Genomic DNA, 25,689 nt, shown 5'->3' with positions numbered 1-25,689 from the left:
TGTCTATGGACTGATTACAGTCCTCTTAGATGCTGTGTGGCTGTCTATGGACTGATTTACAGTCCTCTTAGATGCTGTGTGGCTGTCTATGGACTGATTACAGTCCTCTTAGATGCTGTGTGGCTGTCTATGGACTGATTACAGTCCTCTTAGATGCTGTGTGGCTGTCTATGGACTGATTACAGTCCTCTTAGATGCTGTGTGGCTGTCTATGGACTGATTACAGTCCTCTTAGATGCTGTGTGGCTGTCTATGGACTGATTACAGTCCTCTTAGATGCTGTGTGGCTGTCTATGGACTGATTACAGTCCTCTTAGATGCTGTGTGGCTGTCTATGGACTGATTACAGTCCTCTTAGATGCTGTGTGGCTGTCTATGGACTGATTACAGTCCTCTTAGATGCTGTCTATGGTCTGATTACAGTCCTCTTAGATGCTGTGTGGCTGTCTATGGACTGATTACAGTCCTCTTAGATGCTGTGTGGCTGTCTATGGACTGATTACAGTCCTCTTAGATGCTGTGTGGCTGTCTATGGTCTGATTACAGTCCTCTTAGATGCCGTGTGGCCGTCTATGGACTGATTTACTACAGTCCTCTTAGATGCTGTGTGGCTGTCTATGGTCTGATTACAGTCCTCTTAGATGCTGTGTGGCTGTCTATGGACTGATTTACTACAGTCCTCTTAGATGCTGTGTGGCTGTCTATGGACTGATTTACTACAGTCCTCTTAGATGCTGTGTGGCTGTCTATGGACTGATTACAGTCCTCTTAGATGCTGTGTGGCTGTCTATGGACTGATTACAGTCCTCTTAGATGCTGTGTGGCTGTCTATGGACTGATTTACTACAGTCCTCTTAGATGCTGTGTGGCTGTCTATGGTCTGATTACAGTCCTCTTAGATGCTGTGTGGCTGTCTATGGACTGATTTACTACAGTCCTCTTAGATGCTGTGTGGCTGTCTATGGACTGATTTACTACAGTCGTCTTAGATGCTGTGTGGTTGTCTATGGTCTGATTACAGTCCTCTTAGATGCTGTGTGGCTGTCTATGGACTGATTTACTACAGTCCTCTTAGATGCTGTGTGGCTGTCTATGGACTGATTACAGTCCTCTTAGATGCTGTGTGGCTGTCTATGGACTGATTACAGTCCTCTTAGATGCTGTGTGGCTGTCTATGGACTGATTTACTACAGTCCTCTTAGATGCTGTGTGGCTGTCTATGGACTGATTTACTACAGTCCTCTTAGATGCTGTGTGGCTGTCTATGGACTGATTTACTACAGTCCTCTTAGATGCTGTGTGGCTGTCTATGGTCTGATTACAGTCCTCTTAGATGCTGTGTGGCTGTCTATGGACTGATTTACTACAGTCCTCTTAGATGCTGTGTGGCTGTCTATGGACTGATTTACTACAGTCCTCTTAGATGCTGTGTGGCTGTCTATGGACTGATTTACTACAGTCCTCTTAGATGCTGTGTGGCTGTCTATGGACTGATTACAGTCCTCTTAGATGCTGTGTGGCTGTCTATGGTCTGATTACAGTCCTCTTAGATGCTGTGTGGCTGTCTATGGACTGATTTACTACAGTCCTCTTAGATGCTGTGTGGCTGTCTATGGACTGATTTACTACAGTCCTCTTAGATGCTGTGTGGCTGTCTATGGTCTGATTACAGTCCTCTTAGATGCTGTGTGGCTGTCTATGGACTGATTTACTACAGTCCTCTTAAATGCTGTGTGGCTGTCTATGGACTGATTACAGAATGTGAGTGTTGGGACTTGGGAGTGATAAAGTTGTTAGACGGGTGATGATTCTGGAGACAGGAAAGAGGTGATTTAAATGGGCTGAGACCCAAGGAATGACTGGGTCACTGTTTTCCCTAGACACAGGCCCTCTGTGTGTGTGTGTGTGGTGCTCTAATCAGTATGTCTCTGTGTGAGTCCCTCTGCTCCAATCTCATCTGAACAGCCCTGCTTTTGTCCACTGTAAAAACATCAGTAAACCCAGGCACCGATGCCCATCTGTCGTTCCGTCTTGTTTCCATGTTGTGCATTCTGATATAGTGAGGTCTCATTGTGTCAGATGGAGACTGGAGGGTTGGAGGCCATGTTCTGTTTCCATGTTGTGCAGTCTGATATAGTGAGGTCTCATTGTGTCAGATGGAGACTGGAGGGTTGAAGGCCATGTTCTGTTTCCATGTTGTGCAGTCTGATATAGTGAGGTCTCATTGTGTCAGATGGAGACTGGAGGGTTGGAGGCCATGTTCTGTTTCCATGTTGTGCAGTCTGATATAGTGAGGTCTCATTGTGTCCGGTGGAGACTGGAGGATTGGAGGCCATGTTCTGTTTCCATGTTGTGCAGTCTGATATAGTGAGGTCTCATTGTGTCAGATGGAGACTGGAGGGTTGAAGGCCATGTTCTGTTTCCATGTTGTGCAGTCTGATATAGTGAGGTCTCATTGTGTCAGATGGAGACTGGAGGGTTGGAGGCCATGTTCTGTTTCCATGTTGTGCAGTCTGATATAGTGAGGTCTCATTGTGTCAGATGGAGACTGGAGGGTTGGAGGCCATGTTCTGTTTACATGTTGTGCATTCTGATATAGTGAGGTCTCATTGTGTCAGATGGAGACTGGAGGGTTGGAGGCCATGTTCTGTTTCCATGTTGTGCAGTCTGATATAGTGAGGTCTCATTGTGTCAGGTGGAGACTGGAGGATTGGAGGCCATGTTCTGTTTCCATGTTGTGCAGTCTGATATAGTGAGGTCTCATTGTGTCAGATGGAGACTGGAGGGTTGAAGGCCATGTTCTGTTTCCATGTTGTGCAGTCTGATATAGTGAGGTCTCATTGTGTCAGATGGAGACTGGAGGGTTGGAGGCCATGTTCTGTTTCCATGTTGTGCACCAGACAAGATAACACCAGTCTGACTACATCAGACAAGATAACACCAGTCTGACTACATCAGACAAGATAACACCAGTCTGACTACATCAGACAAGATAACACCAGTCTGACTACATCAGACAAGATAACACCAGTCTGACTACATCAGACAAGATAACACCAGTCTGACTACATCAGACAAGATAACACCAGTCTGACTACATCAGACAAGATAACACCAGTCTGACTACATCAGACAAGATAACACCAGTCTGACTACATCAGACAAGATAACACCAGTCTGACTACATCAGACAAGATAACACCAGTCTGACTACATCAGACAGGATAACACCAGTCTGACTACATCAGACAGGATAACACCAGTCAGACCACACCAGACAAGATAACATCAGTCAGACCACACCAGACAAGGTAACACCAGACAGGATAACATCAGTCAGACCACACCAGACAAGGTAACACCAGACAGGATAACATCAGACAAGACCACACCAGACAAGATAACATCAGTCAGACCACACCAGACAAGGTAACACCAGACAGGATAACATCAGTCAGACACCACTGGAGGACTGGAGTTGAGAACCACTGTCTTACACTGTATATATATACTGTCATTCACCATAAACATGATCTCTCATCCATTGTGTGTGATGTCTCCCTCAGTGCTGCCCAACCCAGAGATCACCCACGTGACCTCCAGCGGGGTCATCGAGGCCAACTGCACGGCCGCAGCCCGTCCTGCAGCCCAGATGGTATGGAATGTGGAGGGGGACAACCGGACGCTGGGGCCGTCCGTGTCCTCGTCCTACGACCAGGGGGACGGCACCACCCTGGTCACCAGCACCCTCCTCCTCCAGGAGGCCCTGCCCCACGACCAATCCGTCAAATGCATGGTGCACCACCGAGGCCTGGACTCGCCCATGTCCGTCAACCTCAATGGTGAGCAGAGAATCACATTGGCTCAATAAAGATGTATATATTAGCAGTAAATCATTAATATATGTCTTATAAAAGATCTAATAAAGGTATATTAGTTATACTTTTTTAATAAAAAAAAACAGATTTTTTTCTGCTTATGAAGACAAGTCTGCTTAATAGCCCTCGCAATGTGACAGTGCTGGGTTCACATAGTATTTTTTTTCTTTCAAATGCCATACATTGAGTGCGATGGGCAGGGTTTGCACTTTTAGGACTATTGTTTTGGGTCCATTCCGCCAGGCGAGGTCAATCAAGCCCAGGACTTGGGGCCACTATTTGAACCCAGGTCTGCATTGTGGTTCAACATGTGTAGAGTTGTGTGTTGAAATCCTGTATTGTAACTGTCCTGATCTAGTTTTGTGATTGTATCCATTTGGGGGAGTGATTCTTAGGAAAGCTTCAGTTGCTATTCTAGTTGTGTACAATTATGGCTCGTTTGATACACCATTAAGTGCTACAGTTTCCAGGAAGTGGAAAACCAAAATAAGCGTCAAGCCTTTTCCACAGTACGTCTATCTCTCTTGTTGTGAAGCTCATATCATGAGTTATGGTCAAAATGAGGCATAGTTTAATGTCCTTGAAGTCAATATTGTGGTCCTGTCTGGCTCAGTTGGTCATGACGCTAGCAACGCCAGGGTCCTGGCTTCGATTCCCAGGGGGTCAGATTTGTTTACCAAAATGTATGCGCTCAGTGTACTGTGAGTCATTTTGGATAAAAGCGCCTGCTAACTGGTATATGCTATCAAATTGTATTTGTCACATGTGCCGAATACAACAGCTGTAGACCTTACAGTGAAATACTTACTTACAAGCCCTTAAACAACAACGCAGTTTTAAGAAAATAGAAAAACAAAACAAAAAAAAGTAAGAGATAAGAATAACAAATAATTATAGAGCATAAGCAAATAACAATAGAGGGGCTTTATATACAGGGGGCACCTGTACAGAGTCAATGTGGAGGCTATATACAGGGGGTACCTGTACAGAGTCAATGTGGAGGCTATATACAGGGGGTACCTGTACAGAGTCAATGTGGAGGCTATATACAGGGGGTACCTGTACAGAGTCAATGTGGAGGCTATATACAGGGGGTACCGGTACAGAGTCAATGTGGAGGCTATATACAGGGGGTACCTGTACAGAGTCAATGTGGAGGCTATATACAGGGGGTACCTGTACAGAGTCAATGTGGAGGCGATATACAGGGGTACCTGTACAGAGTCAATGTGGAGGCTATATACAGGGGGTACCTGTACAGAGTCAATGTGGAGGCTATATACAGGGGGTACCTGTACAGAGTCAATGTGGAGGCTATATACAGGGGGTACCTGTACAGAGTCAATGTGGAGGCTATATACAGGGGGTACCTGTACAGAGTCAATGTGGAGGCTATATGCAGGAGGTACCTGTACAGAGTCAATGTGGAGGCTATATACAGGTGGTACCTGTACAGAGTCAATGTGGAGGCTATATACAGGGGGTACCTGTACAGAGTCAATGTGGAGGCTATATGCAGGGGGTACCGGTACAGAGTCAATGTGGAGGCTATATACAGGGGTACCTGTACAGAGTCAATGTGGAGGCTATATACAGGGGTACCTGTACAGAGTCAATGTGGAGGCTATATACAGGGGGTACCTGTACAGAGTCAATGTGGAGGCTATATACAGGGGGTACTGGTACAGAGTCAATGTGGAGACTATATACAGGGGGTACCTGTACAGAGTCAATGTGGAGACTATACAGGGTGTACCTGTACAGAGTCAATGTGGAGGCTATATACAGGGGGTACCTGTACAGAGTCAATGTGGAGGCTATATACAGGGGGTACCTGTACAGAGTCAATGTGGAGGCTATATACAGGGGGTACCTGTACAGAGTCAATGTGGAGGCTATATACAGGGGGTACCGGTACAGAGTCAATGTGGAGGCTATATACAGGGGGTACCTGTACAGAGTCAATGTGGAGGCTATATACAGAGGGTACCGGTACAGAGTCAATGTGGAGGCTATATACAGGGGGTACCTGTACAGAGTCAATGTGGAGGCTATATACAGGGGGTACCTGTACAGAGTCAATGTGGAGGCTATATACAGGGGGTACCTGTACAGAGTCAATGTGGGGGCTATATACAGGGGGTACTGGTACAGAGTCAATGTGGAGGCTATATACAGGGGGTACCTGTACAGAGTCAATGTGGAGGCTATATACAGGGGGTACTGGTACAGAGTCAATGTGGAGGCTATATACAGGGGGTACCTGTACAGAGTCAATGTGGAGGCTATATACAGAGGGTACCGGTACAGAGTCAATGTGGGGGCTATATACAGGGGGTACTGGTACAGAGTCAATGTGGGGGCTATATACAGGGGGTACTGGTACAGAGTCAATGTGGAGGCTATATACAGGGGGTACCTGTACAGAGTCAATGTGGAGGCTATATACAGGGGGTACCTGTACAGAGTCAATGTGGGGGCTATATACAGGGGGTACTGGTACAGAGTCAATGTGGGGGCTATATACAGGGGGTACTGGTACAGAGTCAATGTGGAGGCTATATACAGGGGGTACCTGTACAGAGTCAATGTGGAGGCTATATACAGGGGGTACCTGTACAGGGTCAATGTGGAGGCTATATACAGGGGGTACTGGTACAGAGTCAATGTGGAGGCTATATACAGGGGGTACCTGTACAGAGTCAATGTGGAGACTATATACAGGGGGTACCTGTACAGAGTCAATGTGGAGGCTATATACAGGGGGTACTGGTACAGAGTCAATGTGGAGGCTATATACAGGGGGTACTGGTACAGAGTCAATGTGGAGGCTATATACAGAGGGTACCGGTACAGAGTCAATGTGGAGGCTATATACAGGGGGTACCTGTACAGAGTCAATGTGGAGGCTATATACAGGGGGTACTGGTACAGAGTCAATGTGGAGGCTATATACAGGGGGTACTGGTACAGAGTCAATGTGGAGGCTATATACAGGGGGTACCTGTACAGAGTCAATGTGGAGGCTATATACAGGGGGTACTGGTACAGAGTCAATGTGGAGGCTATATACAGGGGGTACTGGTACAGAGTCAATGTGGAGGCTATATACAGAGGGTACCGGTACAGAGTCAATGTGGAGGCTATTAGCCAAGGAAGAGCACTCTTCCTTGGCTAAATGGAGAAATCTGGAAATTGATGAAAGAACGAGATTATGCTCTAAAAATAGCCCTAAAATCTAAATTAGAGCATGACAGACGTAGGTTTACCATGTTGAGAAATAAGGTGATGAAAGAAATCAGACAGGCCAAGGCAAACTTTTTTATTAACATAATTGGTGAAGCAAAGGGAAATTCTAAATTGATATGGGAGAATCTAAAAAAGTTAACAGGGAAAGACCATAGTAACACTGCAAAAAGACTAGAAATCATGGTGAATAACAATCTAACACAGGATGCAGTCGAAATAGCAATAGCCTTCAATTCCTACTTTATTGACTCTGTCAGGGTACTGACACAGAACCCCTCCACTTGTTTCTTGGGCTCAGTGCTAGTGAATGACACTCAACCTGTCTTCATCATAAGGGAGGTTTCTGAGTCAAAGGTGAACAAGGTGATTAGCTCACTAAAGAACTCTAAAGCCAAAGATGTGTTTGGGATGGACTCTACCTTTCTTAAAAACTACAAAGAGTCACTCATTGGCCCCATTACTAAGGTCACCAACACATCTATTGGTCTCGGTGTGTTTCCAAGGGTATGGAAGTCGGCCATAATAACGGCCATCTTTAAATCAGGAGACCCTGCTAACGTGAGTAACTACAGGCCCATTAGTATATTACCTGTGGTGTCAAAGGTTGTTGAAAAGTGTGTAGCAGAACAACTGATTGCCCACCTCAACAACAGCCCCTTCACATTACACTCCATGCAGTTTGGCTTCAGAGCGAAACACTCCACAGAAACGGCCAACTGCTTTCTTCTGGAAAATGTGAAGTCCAAGATGGACAAAGGGGGTGCTATTGGGGCTGTGTTTCTGGACCTAAGGAAGGCTTTTGATACTGTTAACCATGAGATTCTCATCACAAAATTGTCCAAGTTCAACTTTTCCCCTGATGCCTTGAGATGGATGAAATCATACCTTGAAGGCAGAACTCAGTGTGTCAGAGTGAGCAATGAGCTGTCGCCCACTCGTAGCTATGATGTGGGCGTGCCCCAAGGGTCAATACTGGGGCCCCTCCAGTTCAGCCTGTACATTAATGATCTGCCTTCTGTCTGTACTGGGTCTGAAGTTCAAATGTATGCAGATGATACAGTGATATATGTGCATGCAAAGAGCAAACAACAAGCTGCACAAGAACTCACTACTGTAATGGCCAGGTTACAAAGTGGCTCAGTGACTCGTGTTTGCATCTCAATGTGAAAAAAACTGTTTGCATGTTCTTCACAAAGAGGGCAACAGATGCTACTGAGCCAGATGTCTATGTGTCAGGGGAGAAGCTCCAGGTGGTATCCGATTTTAAGTACCTTGGCATCATACTTGATTCCAACCTCTCTTTTAAAAAGCATGTGAAAAAGGTAATTCAAATAACCAAATTCAACCTAGCTAATTTCCGATTTATACGAAATTGGTTGACTACAGAGGTAGCAAAACTGTACTTCAAATCTATGATACTCCCCCACTTAACATACTGCTTGACTAGTTGGGCCCAAGCTTGCTGTACAACATTAAAACCTATTCAGTCTGTCTACAAACAGGCTCTCAAAGTGCTTGATAGGAAGCCCAATAGCCATCATCATTGTCACATCCTTAGAAAGCATGAGCTCTTGAGTTGGGAAAATCTTGTGCAATACACCGACGCATGTCTTGTATTCAAGATCCTCAATGGCCTGGCTCCCCCTCCACTCGATATTTTTGTTAAACAGAAAACCCAGACATATGGCAGTAGATCCACAAGGTCTGCCATGAGAGGTGACTGTATAGTTCCCCTAAGGAAAAGCACCTTTAGTAAATCTGCATTCTCTGTGAGAGCTTCCCATGTCTGGAATACACTGCCATCAGACACACATAACTGCACCACATATCACACTTTCACAAAATGCTTGAAGACATGGCTAAAGGTCAATCAGAGTTGTGAACATGGTCCCTAGCTGTGTGTTGCCACTCCATGTTGTCTGTTGTCTGTAGCTTGTGAGATGTGGAAACACTTTGTTGCTTTTATGAATTTTGTCTTGCTGCTTTTTGTTTTATGTTGCTCTGTCTGTATGCTATGTCTTGCTTGTTCTATGTTGCTATTGTCTATATTGTAATTGTTTTTAATAACCTGCCCAGGGACTGCGGTTGAAAATTAGCCGGTTGGCTAAAACCGGCACTTTTACTGAAATGTTGATTAATGTGCACTGTCCCTGTAAAAATAAACATAAACTCAAACTTAAACTCATATACAGGGGGTACTGGTACAGAGTCAATGTGGAGGCTATATACAGGGGGTACTGGTACAGAGTCAATGTGGAGGCTATATACAGGGGGTACCTGTACAGAGTCAATGTGGAGGCTATATACAGGGGGTACTGGTACATAGTCAATGTGGAGACTATATACAGGGGGTACTGGTACAGAGTCAATGTGGAGGCTATATACAGGGGGTACTGGTACAGAGTCAATGTGGAGGCTATATACAGGGGGTACTGGTACAGAGTCAATGTGGAGACTATATACAGGGGGTACCTGTACAGAGTCAATGTGGAGGCTATATACAGAGGGTACCGGTACAGAGTCAATGTGGAGACTATATACAGGGGGTACTGGTACAGAGTCAATGTGGAGACTATATACAGGGGGTACCTGTACAGAGTCAATGTGGAGGCTATATACAGGGGGTACTGGTACAGAGTCAATGTGGAGGCTATATACAGGGGGTACTGGTACAGAGTCAATGTGGAGGCTATATACAGGGGGTACTGGTACAGAGTCAATGTGGAGGCTATATACAGGGGTACCTGTACAGAGTCAATGTGGAGGCTATATACAGGGGGTACTGGTACAGAGTCAATGTGGAGGCTATATACAGGGGGTACTGGTACAGAGTCAATGTGGAGGCTATATACAGGGGGTACCTGTACAGAGTCAATGTGGAGGCTATATACAGGGGGTACTGGTACATAGTCAATGTGGAGACTATATACAGGGGGTACTGGTACAGAGTCAATGTGGAGGCTATATACAGGGGGTACTGGTACAGAGTCAATGTGGAGGCTATATACAGGGGGTACTGGTACAGAGTCAATGTGGAGACTATATACAGGGGGTACCTGTACAGAGTCAATGTGGAGGCTATATACAGAGGGTACCGGTACAGAGTCAATGTGGAGGCTATATACAGGGGGTACTGGTACAGAGTCAATGTGGAGGCTATATACAGGGGGTACTGGTACAGAGTCAATGTGGTGGCTATATACAGGGGTACCTGTACAGAGTCAATGTGGAGGCTATATACAGGGGGTACTGGTACAGAGTCAATGTGGAGGCTATATACAGGGGGTACTGGTACAGAGTCAATGTGGAGGCTATATACAGGGGGTACCTGTACAGAGTCAATGTGGAGGCTATATACAGGGGGTACTGGTACATAGTCAATGTGGAGACTATATACAGGGGGTACTGGTACAGAGTCAATGTGGAGGCTATATACAGGGGGTACTGGTACAGAGTCAATGTGGAGGCTATATACAGGGGGTACTGGTACAGAGTCAATGTGGAGACTATATACAGGGGGTACCTGTACAGAGTCAATGTGGAGGCTATATACAGAGGGTACCGGTACAGAGTCAATGTGGAGACTATATACAGGGGGTACTGGTACAGAGTCAATGTGGAGGCTATATACAGGGGGTACTGGTACAGAGTCAATGTGGAGGCTATATACAGGGGGTACCTGTACAGAGTCAATGTGGAGGCTATATACAGGGGGTACTGGTACAGAGTCAATGTGGAGGCTATATACAGGGGGTACCGGTACATAGTCAATGTGGAGGCTATATACAGGGGGTACCGGTACATAGTCAATGTGGAGACTATATACAGGGGGTACTGGTACAGAGTCAATGTGGAGGCTATATACAGGGGGTACTGGTACAGAGTCAATGTGGAGGCTATATACAGGGGGTACCTGTACAGAGTCAATGTGGAGGCTATATAAAGGGGGTACTGGTACAGAGTCAATGTGGAGGCTATATACAGGGGGTACCGGTACATAGTCAATGTGGAGGCTATATACAGGGGGTACTGGTACAGAGTCAATGTGGAGGCTATATACAGGGGGTACTGGTACAGAGTCAATGTGGAGGCTATATACAGGGGGTACTGGTACAGAGTCAATGTGGAGGCTATATACAGGGGGTACTGGTACAGAGTCAATGTGGAGGCTATATACAGGGGGTACCTGTACAGAGTCAATGTGGAGGCTATATACAGGGGGTACTGGTACAGAGTCAATGTGGAGACTATATACAGGGGGTACCTGTACAGAGTCAATGTGGAGGCTATATACAGAGGGTACCGGTACAGAGTCAATGTGGAGGCTATATACAGGGGGTGCCTGTACAGAGTCAATGTGGAGGCTATATACAGGGGGTACTGGTACAGAGTCAATGTGGAGGCTATATACAGAGGGTACCTGTACAGAGTCAATGTGGAGGCTATATACAGAGGGTACTGGTACAGAGTCAATGTGGAGGCTATATACAGGGGGTACCTGTACAGAGTCAATGTGGAGGCTATATACAGAGGGTACCTGTACAGAGTCAATGTGGAGGCTATATACAGGGGGTACTGGTACAGAGTCAATGTGGAGGCTATATACAGAGGGTACCTGTACAGAGTCAATGTGGAGGCTATATACAGGGGGTACCTGTACAGAGTCAATGTGGAGGCTATATACAGGGGGTACTGGTACAGAGTCAATGTGGAGGCTATATACAGGGGGTACTGGTACAGAGTCAATGTGGAGGCTATATACAGGGGGTACTGGTACAGAGTCAATGTGGAGGCTATATACAGGGGGTACTGGTACAGAGTCAATGTGGAGGCTATATACAGGGGGTACTGGTACAGAGTCAATGTGGAGGCTATATACAGGGGTACCTGTACAGAGTCAATGTGGAGGCTATATACAGGGGGTACTGGTACAGAGTCAATGTGGAGGCTATATACAGGGGTACTGGTACAGAGTCAATGTGGAGGCTATATACAGGGGGTACTGGTACCGAGTCAATGTGGAGGCTATATACAGGGGGTACTGGTACAGAGTCAATGTGGAGGCTATATACAGAGGGTACTGGTACAGAGTCAATGTGGAGGCTATTTACAGGGGGTACCTGTACAGAGTCAATGTGGAGACTATATACAGGGGGTACTGGTACAGAGTCAATGTGGAGGCTATATACAGGGGTACTGGTACAGAGTCAATGTGGAGGCTATATACAGGGGGTACTGGTACCGAGTCAATGTGGAGGCTATATACAGAGGGTACTGGTACAGAGTCAATGTGGAGGCTATATACAGAGGGTACTGGTACAGAGTCAATGTGGAGGCTATTTACAGGGGGTACCTGTACAGAGTCAATGTGGAGACTATATACAGGGGGTACTGGTACAGAGTCAATGTGGAGGCTATATACAGGGGGTACCGGTACAGAGTGAATGTGGAGGCTATATACAGGGGGTACTGGTACAGAGTCAATGTGGGGGCTATATACAGGGGGTACTGGTACAGAGTCAATGTGGGGGCTATATACAGGGGGTACTGGTACAGAGTCAATGTGGAGGCTATATACAGGGGGAACCTGTACAGAGTCAATGTGGAGACTATATACAGGGGGTACTGGTACAGAGTCAATGTGGAGGCTATATACAGGGGGTACTGGTACAGAGTCAATGTGGAGACTATATACAGGGGGTACTGGTACAGAGTCAATGTGGAGGCTATATACAGAGGGTACTGGTACAGAGTCAATGTGGAGACTATATACAGGGGGTACTGGTACAGAGTCAATGTGGAGGCTATATACAGGGGGTACTGGTACAGAGTCAATGTGGAGACTATATACAGGGGGTACTGGTACAGAGTCAATGTGGAGGCTATATACAGAGGGTACTGGTACAGAGTCAATGTGGAGGCTATATACAGGGGGTACTGGTACAGAGTCAATGTGGAGGCTATATACAGGGGGTACTGGTACAGAGTCAATGTGGAGGCTATATACAGGGGGTACTGGTACAGAGTCAATGTGGAGGCTATATACAGGGGGTACTGGTACAGAGTCAATGTGGAGGCTATATACAGGGGGTACTGGTACAGAGTCAATGTGGAGGCTATATACAGGGGGTACTGGTACAGAGTCAATGTGGAGACTATATACAGGGGGTACTGGTACAGAGTCAATGTGGAGGCTATATACAGGGGGTACCTGTACAGAGTCAATGTGGAGACTATATACAGAGGGTACTGGTACAGAGTCAATGTGGAGGCTATATACAGAGGGTACTGGTACAGAGTCAATGTGGAGGCTATATACAGGGGGTACCTGTACAGAGTCAATGTGGAGGCTATATACAGAGGGTACTGGTACAGAGTCAATGTGGAGGCTATATACAGAGGGTACTGGTACAGAGTCAATGTGGAGGCTATATACAGGGGGTACTGGTACAGAGTCAATGTGGAGGCTATATACAGGGGGTACTGGTACAGAGTCAATGTGGAGGCTATATACAGAGGGTACTGGTACAGAGTCAATGTGGAGGCTATATACAGGGGGTACTGGTACAGAGTCAATGTGGAGGCTATATACAGGGGGTACTGGTACAGAGTCAATGTGGAGGCTATATACAGGGGGTACTGGTACAGAGTCAATGTGGAGGCTATATACAGGGGGTACTGGTACAGAGTCAATGTGGAGGCTATATACAGGGGGTACTGGTACAGAGTCAATGTGGAGGCTATATACAGGGGGTACTGGTACAGAGTCAATGTGGAGGCTATATACAGAGGGTACTGGTACAGAGTCAATGTGGAGGCTATATACAGGGGGTACTGGTACAGAGTCAATGTGGAGGCTATATACAGGGGGTACCTGTACAGAGTCAATGTGGAGGCTATATACAGGGGGTACTGGTACAGAGTCAATGTGGAGGCTATATACAGGGGGTACTGGTACAGAGTCAATGTGGAGGCTATATACAGGGGGTACTGGTACAGAGTCAATGTGGAGGCTATATACAGGGGGTACTGGTACAGAGTCAATGTGGAGGCTATATACAGGGGGTACTGGTACAGAGTCAATGTGGAGGCTATATACAGAGGGTACTGGTACAGAGTCAATGTGGAGGCTATATACAGGGGGTACTGGTACAGAGTCAATGTGGAGGCTATATACAGGGGGTACTGGTACAGAGTCAATGTGGAGGCTATATACAGGGGGTACTGGTACAGAGTCAATGTGGAGGCTATATACAGAGGGTACTGGTACAGAGTCAATGTGGAGGCTATATACAGGGGGTACTGGTACAGAGTCAATGTGGAGGCTATATACAGGGGGTACCTGTACAGAGTCAATGTGGAGGCTATATACAGGGGGTACTGGTACAGAGTCAATGTGGAGGCTATATACAGGGGGTACTGGTACAGAGTCAATGTGGAGGCTATATACAGGGGGTACTGGTACAGAGTCAATGTGGAGGCTATATACAGGGGGTACTGGTACAGAGTCAATGTGGAGGCTATATACAGGGGGTACTGGTACAGAGTCAATGTGGAGGCTATATACAGGGGGTACTGGTACAGAGTCAATGTGGAGGCTATATACAGGGGGTACTGGTACAGAGTCAATGTGGAGACTATATACAGGGGGTACTGGTACAGAGTCAATGTGGAGGCTATATACAGGGGGTACTGGTACAGAGTCAATGTGGAGGCTATATACAGGAGGTACCTGTACAGAGTTAATGTGGAGGCTATATACAGGGGGTACTGGTACAGAGTCAATGTGGAGGCTATATACAGGGGGTACTGGTACAGAGTCAATGTGGAGACTATATACAGGGGGTACTGGTACAGAGTCAATGTGGTGGCTATATACAGGGGGTACTGGTACAGAGTCAATGTGGGGGCTATATACAGGGGGTACCTGTACAGAGTCAATGTGGAGACTATATACAGGGGGTACCTGTACAGAGTCAATGTGGGGGCTATATACAGGGGGTACTTGTACAGAGTCAATGTGGGGGCTATATACAGAGGGTACTGGTACAGAGTCAATGTGGAGGCTATATACAGGGGGTACCTGTACAGAGTCAATGTGGAGACTATATACAGGGGGTACCTGTACAGAGTCAATGTGGAGGCTATATACAGAGGGTACTGGTACAGAGTCAATGTGGAGGCTATATACAGGGGGTACCGGTACAGAGTCAATGTGGAGGCTATATACAGAGGGTACTGGTACAGAGTCAATGTGGAGGCTATATACAGGGGGTACCGGTACAGAGTCAATGTGGAGGCTATATACAGGGGGTACTGGTACAGAGTCAATGTGGAGGCTATATACAGAGGGTACTGGTACAGAGTCAATGTGGAGGCTATATACAGAGGGTACTGGTACAGAGTCAATGTGGAGGCTATATACAGAGGGTACCTGTACAGAGTCAATGTGGAGGCTATATACAGAGGGTACTGGTACGGAGTCAATGTGGAGGCTATATACAGAGGGTACTGGTACAGAGTCAATGTGGAGGCTATATACAGAGGGTACTGGTACAGAGTCAATGTGGAGGCTATATACAGAGGGTACTGGTACAGAGTCAATGTGGAGGCTATATACAGAGGGTACTGGTACAGAGTCAATGTGGAGGCTATATACAGAGGGTACTGGTACAGAGTCAATGTGGAGGCTATATACAGGGGGTACCTGTACAGAGTCAATGTGGAGACTATATACAGGGGGTACCTGTACAGAGTCAATGTGGAGACTATATACAGGGGGTACTGGTACAGAGTCAATGTGGAGGCTATATACAGGGGGTACCTGTACAGAGTCAATGTGGAGACTATATACAGGGGGTACCTGTACAGAGTCAATGTGGAGGCTATATACAGGGGGTACCTGTACAAAGTCAATGTGGAGACTATATACAGGGGGTACCTGTACAAAGTCAATGTGGAGGCTATATACAGGGGGGTACCGGTACAGAGTCAATGTGGAGGCTATATACAGGGGGTACTGGTACAGAGTCAATGTGGAGGCTATATACAGGGGGCACCGGTACATAGTCAATGTGGAGGCTATATACAGGGGGTACCGGTACAGAGTCAATGTGGAGGCTATATACAGGGGGTACCGGTGCAGAGTCAATGTGGAGGCTATATACAGGGGGTACCGGTACAGAGTCAATGTGCGGGGGCACCGGTGTCGAGATAATTGAGGTAATATGTACATGTAGGTAGAGTTATTAAAGTGACTATGCATAGGTAATAACAGAGTAGCAGCAGCATAGAAGGGGGGGGGGGGTTGACAATGCAAATAGTCTGGGTAGCCATTTGATTAGCTGTTCAGGAGTCTTGTGGCTTGAGGGTAGAAGCTGTTTAGAAGCCTCTTGGACCTAGACTTGGTGCTCCGGTACCGCTTGCCGTGCAGTAGCAGAGAGAACAGTCTATGACTAGGGTGGCTGGAGTCTCTGACAATTTTTAGGGCCTTCCTCTGATACCGGCTGGTATAGAGGTCCTGGATGGCAGGACGCTTGGGCCATACACACTACCCTCTGTAGTGCCTTGCGGTCGGAGGTCGAACAGTTGCCATACCAGGCAGTAATGCAACCCGTCAGGATGCTCTCGATGGTGCAGCTGTAAAACTTTTTGAGGATCTGAAGATCCATGCCAAATCTTTTCAGTTTCCTAGGGGGGGGGGGATAGGTTTTGTTGTGCCCTCTTCACGACTGTCTTGGGTCTTGTTAGCTTGTCGGTGATATGGATGCCAAGGAACTTGAAGCTCTCAACCTGCTCCAACCTGCCCCGTTGATGAGAATGTGGGCATGCTCGGTCCTCAATCATCTCCTTTGTCTTGATCACATTGAAGGAGAGGTTGTTGTCCTTGCACAACACGGTCAGGTCTCTATGACCTCCTCCCTGTAGGCTGTCTTATCGTTGTCGGTGATTAGGCCTACCACTGTTGTGTCATCAGCAAAAGTAATGATGGTGTTGGAGTTGTGCCTGGCCATGCGAATGTGGCGAATGTGTTGTTACCTGCCCTTACCACCTGCGGGTGGCCCGTCAGGAAGTCTGGGATCCAGTTGCAGAGGGAGGTTTTTAGCTTAGTGATGAGCTTTGAGGGCACTATGGTATTGAACGCTGAGCTGTAGTCAATGAATAGCATTCTCACATAGGTGTTCCTTTTGTCCAGGTGGGAAAGGGCAGTGTGGAGTGTAATAGAGATTGCATTATCTGTGGATCTGTTGGTGTGGTATGCAAATTGGAGTGGGTCTAGGGGTTCTGGGATAATGGTGTTGATATGAGCCATGACCAGCCTTTCAAAGCATTTCATGGCTACAGACGTGAGTGCTACGGTTCGGTAGTCATTTAGGCAGGTTACCTTCGTGTTCTTGGCCAATGGGACTATGGTGGCCTGCTTGAAACATGTTGGTATTACAGACTCGGACAGGGAGAGGTTAAAAATGTCAGTGAAGACACCTGCCAGTTGGTCAGCGCATGCTCGCAGTACACATCCTGGTAGTCCGTCTGGGCCTGCGGCCTTGTGAATGTTGACCTGTTTAAAGGTCTTACTCACATCGGCTGCAGAGAGCGTTATCACACAGTCGTCCAGAACAGCTGATGCTCTCATGAATGTTTCAGTCTTACTTGCCTCGAAGCGAGCATAGAAGTTGTTTAGTTCGTCTGGTAGGCTCGTGTCACTGGGAAGCTCTGTGCTTCCCTTTGTTGTCTGTAATGGTTTGCAAGCCCTGCCACATCCGACGAGCGCCGAAGCCGGTGAAGTACGATTCATTCCAAGTCCTGTATTGACGCTTTGCCTGTTTGATGGTTCGTTGGAGGACATAGCGGGATTTCTTAGAAGCTTCCGGGTTAGAGTCCCACTCCTTGAAAGCGGCAGCTCTACCCTTTAGCCCAGGGCGAATGTTGCCTGTAATCCATGGCTTCTGGTTGGGGTACGTACATACAGTCACTGTGGGGACGACGTCCTCGATGCACTTATTGATAAAGCCAGTGACTGTGGTGTACTCCTCAATGCCATCGGCAGAATGGCGGAACATATTTCAGTCTGTGCTAGTAAAACAGTCCTGTAGTTTAGCATCTGCTTCATCTGACCACTTTTTTTATAGACTGAGTCACTGGTGCTATCTGCTTACATTTTTGCTTGTAAGCAGGAATCAGGAGGATAGAATTATGGTCAGATTTGCCAAATTGAGGGCAAGGGAGAGCTTTGTACGCGTCTCTGTGTGTGGAGTAAAGGTGGTCTAGAATCTCTAGGTAGACAGTGTGGGCTACAGCTTATCATGAGATACCTCAGGTGAGCAAAACCTCGAGACTTCCTTAGATTTCATGCACCAGCTGTTGTTTGCAAATAAGCATAGGCCCCCGCCAAGTGTCTTACCAGAGGCTGCTGTTCTATCCCAACGATAGTGTATAACCCGCCAGCTGTATGTTCTTAATGTCGTCGTTCAGCCATGACTCTGTGAAACATAAGATATTACAGTTTTTAAAATTGCGTTGGTAGGATATACATGCTTTCAGTTCGTCTCATTTATTTTCCTGCGATTGAACGTTAGCTAGCAGGCAAAGGCAGAAGGCGAAGGCAGATTAGCCACTCGTCGCCTGATCTTTTTCCGTGAAATCTCAGTTTTCTTCTCCAGCCAATGACGGGGATCTGGGCATGTTTGCGTGTCTGTATTATATCCCTCCCGTCCGACTCATTGAAGAAAAACTCTTATTTTAATCTGAGGTGAGTAATCGCAGTTCTGATGTCCAGAAGCTCTTTTAGGTCATAAGAGACGGTAGCAGCAACATTATGTACAAAACAAGTTACGAACAACACGAAAAAAGAAAAAAAAATTGCATGGTTGGTTGAGAGCCGATAAGACGGCAGCCATCCCTCCAGCGCCATCCACATCTCATGGGTTGTCATATATCTGTTGGTAAACATGGTGTGTGTGTGTGTGTGTGTTGCAGTTGGTTCGGCCCTCACTACTATCATCTCAGTATCCTGTGTGGCAGCCCTGCTCCTGTGCTGTCTGTGTGTGTGCCTCTGCAAGTGCTTCCTGTGTCGAGACGGTGAGTAGCCAATCAGCTTCTGATCCTCCTTGAGTCCATTTTCCTGGTCGAAGAGGTGACACTCCATGGGCTTATTTAGTGGGAAGCAACATTGTCATGTAACCTGAACATATAGAGTGGACACGATTCTCTCATTCAGAATAGAGGACCCTGTCCATTCAATATACGTTGTAATTACATCTGCAATGTTTCAAATGTTGTGTCCTACTCAATACACTCCCTGGGTGTTTTGTAAACAGTCACAAAAAGGACATTACTGCTATATTTGTGTCGTCTCCAACACCATGGATGTGTTGTTGCCATGGTGAGGCTAATGATACCAGTGTCCTTCTGAATCCTGGGAACAAGCCTCTTCAGAGCTGACACAGCAGACACAGTTTGACCGGGTTATGTTTGCCAAGTTATGAGTGCTTCTCAGAACCCGGGTCATCTGTCTCCTACTGTGGTTGTTTCATGTGTTCAAGATATAGAGGAGACTTTTCGTTGGCATCGGAATGTGACGTCACCTTTCCTGAGATCTACGATCTCTAAAAGCCAATTGGTCAATCTCAGAGTGAAAAGTTAACATGAGTTTGCACAGTTGGACCATGTCATATAAACACAATGTAGAAGGCAGCTCAAATGTTTCGTTGATTGCGACTCCATCTTGATTGCAACTCCCACTGGTTAGCATGGGAGGGGCGGTTTTGGGCCAATCAAAAAACTGAACCTTAATTTAACAAATTTCCCCTCTGAGATTAATAAAGTATTTATGATATAGGGTCAAGGCCTCGTCATCATATCTCTGTGACTTCAGTGGACTCTCAGGATCTCCACTAGGGCTTAGTAGAGAGTAGTAATAACAGTTGATTTTTAAACAAATCGTTTTTATCTCTTTGGTAATAAGTATCTCAAACTTCTGCAACTACCAGTGTTGATAAAGAACACTCAGTAACAGCTGGCACAAAGCTTGATACAAAAACACAACAGTATGACCTTCAAAAATGTTCACTGATGGAAAGTTACCATTCCCCTAAATCACACAACCAACATCACAAAGGTCAGGAAACATGACTCAAAAGGATAACTCTTTGAGACTGATGACATATTTTAACATGGAGGTGGGAGGTCCACAGGAAAGTGAAAGGGGGATACGCCAGTCCTCTGTCATCGTCGCTCCCTTGACCCTTGACCTCTGACACCTTTTCCCATGACCTCTTCAGGGTAGGGTGAAATGGCGATAATAATAGGACTTCCCAGTTCCCAGGTAGATGCAGGAAACAGAATAGATCACGCTACCGACAACAGTTGCCGTCAAAGAGATTTCAGGAAAGGTCCATTTTTTTGTTCCATTTCCGATTGTGAAATCCTGTGGGCACAGTTTCTGGCAGCACTAGTTTACATTGGTATTTACCTGGCATTAAAAAGGAAATTGTATGAGTACTTTCAGGTAGTTCCTTCAAGGAATTCAACACAACAGTATTACTCAGTTTCCTACTGAGAAATCCTCCTGCCACTTCAACATGTTTACGTCTCAACATGTTCAAACTGAAGAGGCTCATTACGCTAACCATATCATTAGTGATAATAATATGATTTAGCCAATGAGAGGAAAGTGGCTCTGGGGTTAGTGTGGTCTATGATAAGCAGTGGTGGGAGGGGTGAGCGGTACGTCAACTTATTCTGAAAGAGGTGTAGTCTGCAAAACACTGCTGCTGAGTCTGGAACTGAGGTGTCAATATAAGCCAGGCAGGGTTGTGGAGGAATTATAATCACAGTCCATGAGAGTTGGCTCTGTTGACTCATGGCTATATCTTAGAAGTGGTCTAGCATTTAGCAATAGGGACAATTTGATTTCTCAATTCTTACAGATAGGCCAAGACGTTTTAGAAGTTGATCGTGTTCGTCGGATCTCTTTTGTACTCTTGTAAAGTTTAAGGGTCATTGAACGGACCGTCCATGGTTTGCGTACTGCGTAGGTTTAGTCATTATTTTAGTTTCCATAGCTGATGAAAGTGTCTGACTTGACTCACTGGTCGGTCAGAGCTTTCATCACGATGTTGCTCTTCCTCATTGCTGTGTTCTTACGTGATAAGAAAGTCTGGAACTGATGAGGAAGACCTCTGCCATGTGGGTAGATGTGTTGAGGAGACAGATTCACTGGTACTCATCTACTCCAAAATACTCCAAACTCTTTCCTGTTGAGTTACTTTTCTCAGACTTTCAGCAAAGGCTCCAAAATCAACATCCTGGAGGGCAGACATAGACATGTCCTTGTTGGTTCACCCCCTGAATCATGATGTGGATTCAAGACCACAGATGCGTCCCAAATGGCACCCAATTCCCTATGGGCCCTGGTCTAAAGTAGTGCCCTATGGGTCCTGGTCTAAAGTAGTGCCCTATGGGTCCTGGTCTAAAGTAGTGCCCAATGGGTCCTGGTCTAAAGTAGTGCCCTATGGGTCCTGGTCTAAAGTAGTGCCCTATGGGTCCTGGTCTAAAGTAGTGCCCTATGGGTCCTGGTCTAAAGTAGTGCCCTATGGGTCCTGGTCTAAAGTAGTGCACTATGTCCTATGGCTCCTGGTCTGAAGTAGTGCACTATGCCCTATGGGTCCTGGTCTGAAGTAGTGCCCTATGGGTCCTGGTCTGAAGTAGTGCCCTATGGGTCCTGGTCTGAAGTAGTGCACTATGCCCTATGGGTCCTGGTCTGAAGTAGTGCACTACCTTCAATTACCTGTGGAGGTAATAATTGACTTTGCATAGCTGTTTCTCATAAAGCCATTATGAGAAATATTCCGATTGGTAACTAGAATGTGTGTGAGTAAATGTAACTCGCTATGATTTAATGTGTGTAACTTAGAGGTGTCACCGCTGCCAAAAAACACCACAGAGGTCATTTAGATATGTTTACTAATTCAGTTTTTTAAAGTGTTGTCTATGGTTTGTGCTCCTCTCCTTTCCCCCCAGAATAACAAGTGATTGTGCTGGCTGTCCAGTGCTAGTTTCTCAGTAGAAAGGACTTTCTCTAATCCGCTACTTGGAGCCAGATTCACACAAGGGGCCAGGAGGAGGGAAGAGCGGGCAGAAAGAACCCAAAATCTGACAAACTGCCCAGTGGCTAACAACGCCTCTCTTTTTCTCAAACTGTTCCTGCCGCATGCTAGCCCGGCCCTCACTCATTGCTGTGCCCTCAATGACATTGTGCAGAGTGCCGTGATTAATCACGTGATGGGGTCAGAAGATGGATTTGATTATGACGCTGTGCAGAGTGCCGTGATTAATCACGTGATGGGGTCAGAAGATGGATTTGATTATGACGTTGTGCAGAGTGCCGTGATTAATCACGTGATGGGGTCAGATGATGGATTTGATTATGACGTTGTGCAGAGTGCCGTGATTAATCACGTGATGGGGTCAGATGATGGATTTGATTATGACGTTGTGCAGAGTGCCGTGATTAATCACGTGATGGGGTCAGATGATGGATTTGATTATGACGTTGCTGAGGTTGTTGTATCAAGAGAGGCACCTGCATCTCTGATTTCAGATTTATCTCCCACTGTGTTGTATTGTAGGTCAAGCAACTGTATGTCAGCAGCTGAAATTACACCAACACTTGCGATGGAATGAGAGATGGCTTCTCTAATTGATCTAATATAATCTCATATTTGACAATTACCTTTGTCTATTTTGAAAATATGATATTTGTGTCTAACTTTCTCACTCCTCATTATTAACGATTCGTTCAGGATGATCTGTAACCATGGTAACATCCACATGAATGTAGAAGTGTTAGGAAACATTCTATCCTTATTTACAATAAAAGTGACTCCATTATTTACCATTCATTTCTATTGGGCGCAAAATAATCTGAAACACAACCAAAACAAACAGCAAGTGCATCCAAACAAGTTTGACTACTTTAATACAAATACAAGTGAATTTGTCCCAATACTTTTGGTCCCCTAAAATGGGTGAACTATGTACAGAAAGTGCAGTAATTTCTAACGGTTCAAAAGAAATAGATAAATACCCTGAAATAAAGCTGACATTCTGCACTTTAACCTCATAGTCATTGTATCATTTCAAATCCCAAACAACAAAACATTTGTCACTGTCACAAAACATTTGGAGCTCAGAGATGTGGCTTGTCTGGATGGTGGAGTAGATTATTGACGTGTGGGGAGAGACTGGGAGCAGCATGGAACCACAAGTGGGTTTCTGTGGTTCTACTGTGGTTCTACTAAATCAATGGGCCATAGTGGTGTCTGTCTGCTTCAATGACAGCTGGGAAATAGAACCCAACCCAGAACTGATGGTATTCCAGTCAAATTGGGCAGTTCTATTTATTTCTACACAGAGTTAGCGTTTGTATGATAACATAGTCGTGGCACACAGGAGACCCGGTCGTCAGACGTACTGTTAAAAAGCTTCATGTGTATCTTGTAGGATATGAGCTTCAGCCAGTCATGCAGAAAGTCAAGTCCAGATAAGAACTTCTGTTATTTGATGAAAGGGGAAGTTTGCATGGGGCACTTTTAATCTGCAACACAGGAGGAAGTGTGGGGAGTAACCATATCCTGTCCGGCACACAAACATGCTCAACCGACCTTACCTCGCCATGAGTGTGGCACTGTTGGCAAAACTCTGATTGATTTTGGGGAAGTAGGGAAGACAGTTTCAGAAACAGTCTAAGAGAAGAAGGGAAATAACAGTTTTAGTTTTATCACCTTTACGTTATCTTGACCGTTAAGCATGGTCATCTATCACCAATCTGGCAACCTGGTTAGAGATGCTCTGATTGGATGGTTAGGAGACACCTGCTGGTGGTTGCCTGTACATGTTCATTTACTTTTCAAGGCAAAGGAAGTATTTTTAAAAGTTGATGCCTATTTTTACTGATAAACCACCACTGACGCACACTACTATGGAATATCAGCCATGCTTTACTTTTTTATTTGACCTTTATTTAACCAGGTAGGCTAGTTGAGAACAAGTTCTCATTTGCAACTGCGACTTGGCCAAGAATAAAGCAAAGCAGTTCGACACATACAACAACACAGAGTTACACATGGAGTAAAACAAACATGCAATCAATAATACAGTAGAAAAATCTATATACCGCATGTGCAAATGAGGTAGGTTAAGAGAGGTTCGGCAATAAATAGGCCGTAGTGGTGAAGTAATTACAATATAGCACATTAAACACTGGAATGGTAGAATGTGCAGAAGATGAATGTGCAAGTAGAGATACTGGGGTGCAAAGGAGCAAAATAAATCAAATAACAGTATGGGGGATGAGGTAGTGGATGGGCTGTTTACAGATGGGCTATGTACAGGTGCAGTGATCTGTGAGCTACTCTGACAGCTCGTGCTTAAAGGTAGTGAGGGAGATATGAGTCTCCAGTTTCAGTGATTTTTGCAGTTCGTTCCTGTCATTGGCAGCAGAGAACTGGAAGGAGAGGCGGCCGAAGGAACAATTGGCTTTGGGGGTGACCAGTGAGATATACCTCCTGGAGCGCGTGCTACTGGTGGGTACTGCTATGGGGACCAGTGAGCTGAGATAAGGCGGGGGCTTTACCTAGCAGAGACTTGTAGATGACCTGGAGCCAGTGGGTTTGGCAACCGAGTATGAGCGAGGGCCGCCAACAAGAGCATACAGGTCGCAGTGGTGGGTAGTATATGGGGCTTTGGTGACAAAACGGATGGCACTGGGGTAGACTGCTTCCAATTTGTTGAGTAGAGTGTTGAAGACTATTTGTAAATCACATCGCCAAAGTCGAGGATCGGTAGGATGGTCAGTTATACAAGGGTATGTTTGGCAGCATGAGTGAAATATGCTTTGTTGCGGAATAGGAAGCCAATTCTAGATTTAATTTGGATTGGAGATGTTTAATGTGAGCCTGGAAGGAGAGTTTGCAGTCTAACCAGACACTAGGTATTTGTAGCTGTCCACATATTCTAAGTCGGAACCGTCCAGCAGTAGTGATGCAGGTGCGGGCAGCGATCGGTTGAAGAGCATGCATTTAGTTTTACTTGCATTTAAGAGCAGTTGGAGGCCACGGGAAGGAGAGTTGTATGGCATTGAAGCTCATCTGGAGGTTAGTTAACACAGTGTCCAAAGGAAGGGCCAGAGGTATACAGAATGGGGTCATCTGTCTAGAGGTGGATCAAAGAATCACCAGCAGCAAGAGCGCAGTCATTGAGGTATCACAGGAAAGAGTCGGTGCCCGAGAATTTAACCCTGTGGGCAAACCCTCCATAGAGACTGCCACGAGGTCCATGACAACAGGCCCTCAGATTTGACACACTGAACTCTGTCAGAGAAGTAGTTGGTGAGTTCTAAGTGTGCATGTCAGGGCTGGTTGTGTGTTAAGTGGTTTCCTCTGTTCCTGAAACGGGTGGAATGCGTGTACTGTAGACACCCTCTATAACACAGGAGGTTGGTGGCACCTTAATTGAGGAGGAGGAGGGGCTCGGGGTAATGATTGGAGCGAAATGAGTGTAA

At 46.0% G+C, this 25,689-nt stretch overlaps 1 protein-coding gene across 1 annotated transcript in view; it reads left to right on the top strand.

The window, feature by feature from the left end:
* The window catches only part of LOC109876622 (OX-2 membrane glycoprotein-like), a 30,096-nt gene extending 10,868 nt beyond the window's left edge, over positions 1–19,228 (top strand). Inside the window, exons 6-7 of the mRNA XM_031818102.1 lie at positions 3,567–3,842; positions 19,104–19,228. Coding sequence (XP_031673962.1) covers positions 3,567–3,842; positions 19,104–19,213 — 386 coding nt within the window. The 3' untranslated portion in view covers positions 19,214–19,228. The remainder of the gene's footprint in view (positions 1–3,566; positions 3,843–19,103) is intronic.
* Positions 19,229–25,689: the final 6,461 nt, after the last annotated feature.

This window comes from Oncorhynchus kisutch, unplaced genomic scaffold (genome assembly GCF_002021735.2).
Source record: "Oncorhynchus kisutch isolate 150728-3 unplaced genomic scaffold, Okis_V2 scaffold1258, whole genome shotgun sequence".
In the NCBI taxonomy this organism is placed as follows: domain Eukaryota; kingdom Metazoa; phylum Chordata; class Actinopteri; order Salmoniformes; family Salmonidae; genus Oncorhynchus; species Oncorhynchus kisutch.
This window is presented reverse-complemented; position numbering and strand designations above follow the sequence as displayed.